At 43.2% G+C, this 7,500-nt stretch overlaps 1 protein-coding gene across 1 annotated transcript in view; it reads left to right on the top strand.

Moving 5' to 3' along the window:
* LOC143277802 (putative nuclear hormone receptor HR3) overlaps nucleotides 1-7,500 on the top strand; it is a 65,564-nt gene that overhangs the window by 35,003 nt on the left and 23,061 nt on the right. Inside the window, exon 2 of the mRNA XM_076582704.1 lies at nucleotides 3,985-4,121. Coding sequence (XP_076438819.1) covers nucleotides 3,985-4,121 — 137 coding nt within the window. The remainder of the gene's footprint in view (nucleotides 1-3,984; nucleotides 4,122-7,500) is intronic.

Here is a 7,500-nt window from a genome sequence, read left to right as displayed (position 1 = left end):
GAGTGTTGTTGTGTTATGTATTTGTGTAAGTTTGTGCCTGCCTATTTGTGCATATGTGTTAGGGTAGCTGTTAGATACACATGTATGTTAGAATGTATGTATGCAGTGTGTATGTGTGTGTGTGTGTGCGTGTGCATGTGTGTGTGTGTGTAGTCACATTTTGGTGTGTGTATGTAACATAGATATAATGTTTTATGTTAACAAAAGCATTTTTGTAAAGCACCTAGAGCAGATTTCTGGATAGTGTGCTATATAAGTATCCATTATTATTATTATTATTATGTTGCTGTCAGGCATTTGCCTGGCAGATGTGGTGTAGTGGCAGATGCGGATGAGACGATAAACCGAGGTCCCGTGTGTGCAGCATGCACTTGGCGCACGTAAAAGAACCCACGGCAACAAAAGGGTTGTTCCTGGCAAAATTCTGTAGAAAAATCCACTTTATTTATGTAAGCTTATCTATTATTTATTCACCTTTTTTTTTTTTTTTTTTTTCTCAAGGCCTGACAAAGTGCGTTGGGTTATGCTGCTGGCCAGGCATCTGCTTGGGCAGATGTGGTGTAGCGTATATGGATTTGTCCGAACGCAGTGACGCCTCCTTGAGCTACTGAAACTGAAACTGAAACTCTCCCACAGAGATATATATATATATATATATAGTTCCACAAATGCCAGTGACATCCAGGTAGAATCAGTTAGGCTGCGTCGACACCCTATCCGGGCAGATGACTTTCCGCGTGTGGTGGTGTGGTGCTGTCATTAACGGATGGATTTCTTTTCTCTTTTTTTTTTTTTTTTTTTTTTTTTAGGGAGGCAGAGAATGATTCAGATCTGAACAGCCATGGGGCAGGAACAACAGACTGGGGAATGGGTTTAGAGAGCTGTCCCCTGTCAGCAGTGATTTCTGAGAGACAGAGACAGGGGAAAGAGAGAGAGAGGGGGGGAGATAGAAGAGGAGGATTTTTTTTTTTTTTTTTTTTTTTTTAACAGATTTTTTAAACTACCGCCTTTGGATTTTAGTCTTGTAATTTATGCAGAAAATATGATTGCTATCACTATTATCAGATTGTTCATCTACAAATGGTATTGTTTAACTCTTTCAACCTAAATGGGGGGAAAAGCAAGTGTTCGATGATGGCTATATTTTCAGGGTGTTTTTTTTTTATTTTTATTTTTATTTTGCACTTTGATAAGCCATGTTAACTTGACTTTTATAAATTATAACAGTTTTATTTGATATATTTTGTGTGATGCTGATAATGATATTATTCTAGTATTATCTTGTGATACTGGGCTTAAGGTTGTGATAGGTTTGAATTAAAAAAAGAAAAAGAAAAAAGTTTTGCTGTTGTTTGAGGGACGTGGTGGCGGTCTCCACTCTGGGAGGGACGCTCACTCAGTCTGGCTCCGCGACTAAGCCATTATTGTCGTTAGTAGGGGGCTTAGTAGGTGGTGTCCTAAGTACGTTAAAACAGAACAGGCACCACTGAACACCACCGAAGTGACTCAGCAGCAGTGCAGGGTCTCCTCTGGTGTGTGGCCTCCTGGCGACCTAACATCGATGGTTCCCTGTGGACTGCCGACGCTGGAACTGCGACGGACGAACCCGGGTGTGGCCATGTATGGGGGAATCTAAATGAGCGGCGTGGGAGTAATGCCACTGAAACGGCGCAGATGATGGGGCAGCAAAAAAAAAAAAAATGTTTTGCTCAATTAATTAATGGCGGGAAACTGGACTGACACTAGTGACAGACTAAGGTTGCAGAATGGACTGTGAGAAACCATGTTAATAATAATAATAATAATAATAATAATGATGATGATAATGATAATGCAAATCTTGGAATGAGAGATTGTGAGCATGGCTTGGATGTACGTTGTTGTGTGTGATGATGATACAGGTGATATATATCTTGATTATCACCCCCCCCCCCTCCCCCTGTCCCCCACCCCAGTGGTTGATGGAGTCTGTCTTCACAATACCAATGTTACATTATCACTTTGTGGTTTTTTGTTACACAGCGTTGATGTCTCCTCTGCCTGGTGTCAGCCTTCCATGTAGTGCAGGCATTTCCCACACTATGATAACTTGAGTAATGATGATGTTGTGAGCACATGTTGAGGTGGAGAGGAGGGGGTGGGGGGAGGGGGGGGGGGGGTTGGCGGGATTTTTAAATTATTTTTCCCCATATCTCTCTCTCTCTCTCTGTGTGTCTCTGTCTCATCTCTGTTTCTGTCTGTCTCTGTCGCTCCATTTCTGTCTTTCTCTCTCTCTCTCTCTCTGTTTCTGTCTGTCTGTCTGTCTGTCTTTCTCTCATTTTCAATATCTTCCAGGAAATACATATTCTCTCTTTCTCTCTCTCTCTCCCTCTCTCTGTTAACTTGAGTAATGGTGTTGTGAACGCATGTTGAGCTAGCTTTGCTGTGTGTGTGCTCTGAATGCACGCATTCCCACATTATGATAACTCTAGTAATGGTGTTGTGAACGCGTGTTGAGCTAGCTTTGCTGTGTGTGTGCTCTGAATGCAGGCATTCCCACATTATGATAACTTGAGTAATGGTGTTGTGAACGCATGTTGAGCTAGCTTTGCTGTGTGTGTGCTCTGAATGCAGGCATGCCCTCATTATGATAACTTGAGTAATGGTGTTGTGAACGCGTGTTGAGTTAGCTTTGCTGTGTGCTCTGAATGCACGCATTCCCACATTATGATAACTCGAGTAATGATGTTGTGAACGCATGTTGAGCTAGCTTTGCTGTGTGCTCTGAATGCAGGCATGCCCACAGTATGATAACTTGAGTAATGGTGTTGTGAACGCGTGTTGAGCTAGCTTTGCTGTGTGTGTGCTCTGAATGCACGCATTCCCACATTATGATAACTCGAGTAATGGTGTTGTGAACGCGTGTTGAGCTAGCTTTGCTGTGTGCTCTGAAACCAAGGGGAGATCGGTACTGCAGGGCAAGGGGGGGCTGGGGGAAAGAAGAATTGCATGAAACGATTCTGATAATGGCTTTACCTTGGTATTGCTCACAAGCTCTTTTTTTTTTTCTCTCCACCTTCTGCATCTTTCCAAAGAGGAAAAAAAAAAAAAGAATATTGTATTGTTTTTATACATGTGTAAGATGATATGGGTGTTATACTTATCCATAGATGAATTTCATTTTATCATGGAATGCTGGAAATTTGCAGTTCTTCAAAATGACTGCATTCGCAAATAATATATTTGAATGCAAAATCAGTTGGTTTTGTTGTTGTTGTTGTTGTTGATGTTTTTCAATTTGTTGAAAGCAGGGAGAAGTGTGTGATTGAAAGTAAGGAATTTCCATCAGAACATGGGGAAGATTACAAGATGATACAATGATTGTTGCTTATCTGTTTTTATCACCAGTTTCAGTGTTGCTGTTCATGTTATAAATTCAATTTTGTTGCACAATTCCATTCATGTTACTACATATATATATATATATATATATATATATATCCTGTCACCTTTCCATCACACCAAAGGCTTTCGCAGACCCCCCACCCCCCAACCCCTCCCCTTCCCACTACAATACACTTTTTTTTTTTTTTTGATTCAGTCCCTCTAAACCCCCCTGATTCTGTGTTAATCTACTGACTCAAAATACTGGATATTTTGAATAAAACTGAGAATTGTTGTGTGCCTTTGTTTAACTCACTCAGTACGGCCAGTCCTCTCTTCTCCTCTACACAGACCCCTCGGATGTCCAGTGGGTGTCTGAATGACCCAACCTTTAGCTTCCGTCGTCAGAATTGTGGTATTCTTTGTCAACATTCACCTCTTCAGTACAAGAGCCTTCCGCTTGCAATATTTTGATGATGGTAATTGGGGTGAAACGCTGTTAACGTCGTCTCTTTCGCCGTTCGTATGGAGAGAGTTAAAAAAAGAAAAAGAAAGAAAGAAAGAAAAAAACACAAAAAAAACCCCAACAACATTTACATATGTATATCCTCTATGCTCCAGAAAGGATTGAATATTATTCTTTATTGTTGTTGTTGTTGTTGTGTGTTTCAGCCCAAATAGAAGTGATCCCTTGCAAGGTGTGCGGAGACAAGTCATCGGGTGTGCATTATGGCGTCATCACGTGTGAGGGCTGCAAGGTGAGGCGGTGTTCACTCCATCCTTGGGGTCTGGGGGAGGGGTGGTAGTGGAGGGGGTGGGGTGTGTGTGTGTGTGGGGAGGGGAGAGGTGTGTGTGTGGGGGGGGGGAGGGGTTGGGTTGGTTGGTTTTGGTGGGATTTTGTTTTTCAGTTTCTCCCCATGTCTCTGTCTCTCTCTCTCTGTGTGTCTCATCTCTGTTTCGGTCTGTTTGTCTGTCTTTCTCTCACTCTCTCATTCTCAGTATGTTCCAGGAAATACATATTCTCTCTCTCTCTCTCTCTCTCTCTCTCTCTCTCTCTGTGTGTGTTAACTTGAGTAATGATGTTGTGAACACATGTTGAGCTAGCTTTGCTGTGTGCTCTGAATGCACGCATTCCCACATTATGATAACTCGAGTAATGATGTGAACACATGTTGAGCTAGCTTTGCTGTGTGCTCTGTCTCATCTCTGTTTCTGTCAGTCTGTCTGTCTCTATCTCTCTGTTTCTGTCTGTCTGTCTGTCTCTCACTCTCAATATCTTCCAGAAAATACATATTCTCTCTCTCTGTCTTCTGTCTCTCACTGTTCTCTCTCTCTTTCTCTGTCACTCTTCTCTTCTCTCTCTCTCTCTCACTCTCTACTCTCACTTTCTCTCTTTCTCTCTCTCTCTCTCCTCTCACTCTCTTTATCACTCACTCTCTCCTCTCACTCTCTCTTTCTCTATCACCCTTCTCTCTTTCTCTCTCATACATGTATTGGAGAGGGTGGAAGAACATTTTTCATATGTTTTGCCTTTTGGTGCTTTAGATACCCCCCCCCCCCCCCCCCCCCCCCCCCCCCCCCGCCCCCCAAAAAAACCCCTCCCCACCAAGTATGAGCAAATGCTTAAGTCAATAAACCATTTGTCTTGTCTTTGTTCTCTCTTCCCCCCTCCTCTTTTGTGAGTGAGTGCCTCTGTGTGTGTGTGTGTGTGTGTGTGTGTGTGTGTGTGTGTGTCTCTCTCTCTCTCTCTCTCTCTCTCTCTCTTTATCTCTCCCCTCCCCCTCCTTTTGTTGGTTGAGTGCGTGCATGTATCTTGGTATACATAATGTATGTATTGTATACTAATGTACGTATACTGTGTGTCCGTGTCAGTGTGTCTGCGTACATTTAGAAATTAGAGACCTGTAGTTTGTGTGTGTGTGTGTGTGTGTGTGTGTGTGTGTGTGCGCGTGCGCGCGCATGATCTTTCTTTGAATTTTTCAGTATGTTTGTCTCTCTCTCTCCATAGTTCCTCCCTCCCTCCCCATGCCCAACCTCTCCAGCCCTCCCTCCCCTACCCCCGCCACCCTCCCCTCACACACACACCATTCCACCCACCCCACATTCATTTCCCATTGAATTTCTTTCTTCTGCTTCTATTCTTTCCATTTGCAGTTTGTTGTTTGTTTTTTTTTTGGTTTTTTTTCCCCCCTTTCTTTCTACCTTTCAGTTTCAGCCTTCCACCTGTCCTTTCATCTTTTTTTTTTTTTTTTTTTCCTGTGCCGGAGTACTTTGGGGGGGTCATGTTCTAATGTCCTTTTGATCTTTCCAACTGTAGGCTCCATGCTTCTGTTGTTTGTTTTACTCTCTCTGCGTCTCTCTGTCTGTCTCTGTCTGTTTCTCTGTTTCTGTCTCTGTCTCTTCGTTTCTTTCTTTCTGTCACTCTCTCTCTCTCTCTCTCCTCTCTCTCTCTTTGTTTTTCTCTGTCTTTGCTTGCTTGCTTGCTTTCTTTCTTTCTCTCTGTGCTCCTTCCCTGCTAAGCATATCTTCTTTCCTCCCAGAGTTCTTTCCGGTCTTGATATCTTTCATGTCGGGCGCAATAGCCGAGTGGTTAAAGCGTTGGACTGTCAGTCTGAGGGTCCCGGGTTCGAATCACGGTGACGGCGCCTGGTGGGTAAAGGGTGGAGATTTTTCCCATCTCCCAGGTCAACATAATTTATGTGCAGACCTGCTAGTGCCTGAACGCCCTTCGTGTGTATGCGCACGCAGAAGATCAAATACGCACGTTAAAGATCCTGTAATCACTGTCAGCGTTGGGTGGGTTATGGAAACAAGAACATACCCAGCATGCACACCCCCGAAAACGGAGTATGGCTGCCTACATGGCGGGGTAAAAACGGTCATACACGTAAAAGCCCACTTGTGTGCATACGAGTGAACGCAGAAGAAGAAGAAGATATCTTTCATGTCTTAGTTTCATGGCTTGGACCTCTGTTGTCAGCCCTTCCACTGTTCTTGCCTTCCTTCATGATACGGGATGCACAGTACTTCATTACGATTCCTCTTCTTCCTCTTCCTCTTCTTCTTCTGCGTTTGTTGGCTGCAGCTGCCATGGTCATTCGTTTTATATTATATAAATTTGTATGCCACATTGTGTGTCGGTGGGCTTTATAAATTTATATATGACCGTTTTTACCCCCACGCCATTTTAACCAGTAAGACTCCCCCCAGTTTAGTGGAATGCTTTGCCCAGGTGTCAGTGGATGTTTCAACGTGGATAGAAAGCGGGTGGTGTGTGTCGCAGCTTCACCTCCCTCTAAAGATTTGAAATAGTTATTTATTCATTATTAAAAGAACCACTGTTTTTTGGTAGTGCTCTAGAAATGGAAAATGTTCCTGATTACTGGGTTTGTTTTTTTTTCCACTCCCCCCCCCCCACCCCCCACTTCCACCCTCCCTCCCAACCCCCCTCCCACCACACACACTCTCTCTAGCGCGCCCCCCCTCCCCCCTTGGGTCCCACTCCCACCTCCACCCACCTCCACTCCTCTTTTCTGCCCCCTCTCCTCTCCTCCCCCCCCCCCCAATCCCCCCTCCTTCCCTCCACCTCTGTGAGCTGGATGGAACAGTATTATGTTGGGAACAAACCGAACCCCATTACCGATACGCATTTTTCAGTTGAGTCAATAAAAACTGCAGTAGTGCTACGACACAGCACCAGACATAAGGGTGCATTTTATAATCCTGTTGATCTAGGAATCTAAGTGTTGTGTGTGTGTGTGTGTTGAACTTGTGGGGTGGTGTTATCAGCTGAAAAAGATAATAATAAAAAAAAAAAGGAAAAAAAAAAAGAGAAGAGATATTTCACCCCGCTCCACCACTCCTTGGCAGTACACAGCTAATGGAGGTTTTTCTCTTTTTTTTTTTTTTTTTTTTTTTACCAAACAGGTGTGTGCAGGGTCATGTCTTTTTAAGCAGCAACACAACTGGTTAAAAAAAAAAAAAAAATCTGCAGTTGAAAAATTGTTCAGATAGACTGTAAAAAGTCCCAGGAAGCAAATTTTGAGTGAAATGTTAAGCATGATAACGTACAGTTTGTGTATCCTACGCTGTAAGTTAAAAAATATATCTCATTCTATGGTTGAAAAATTTAAGATA

The sequence above is a fragment of the Babylonia areolata genome, chromosome 35 (genome assembly GCF_041734735.1).
Source record: "Babylonia areolata isolate BAREFJ2019XMU chromosome 35, ASM4173473v1, whole genome shotgun sequence".
NCBI lineage: Eukaryota > Metazoa > Mollusca > Gastropoda > Neogastropoda > Buccinidae > Babylonia > Babylonia areolata.
The sequence above is the reverse complement of the archived record's forward strand: the minus strand, read 5'-3'. Positions and strand labels throughout refer to the sequence as shown.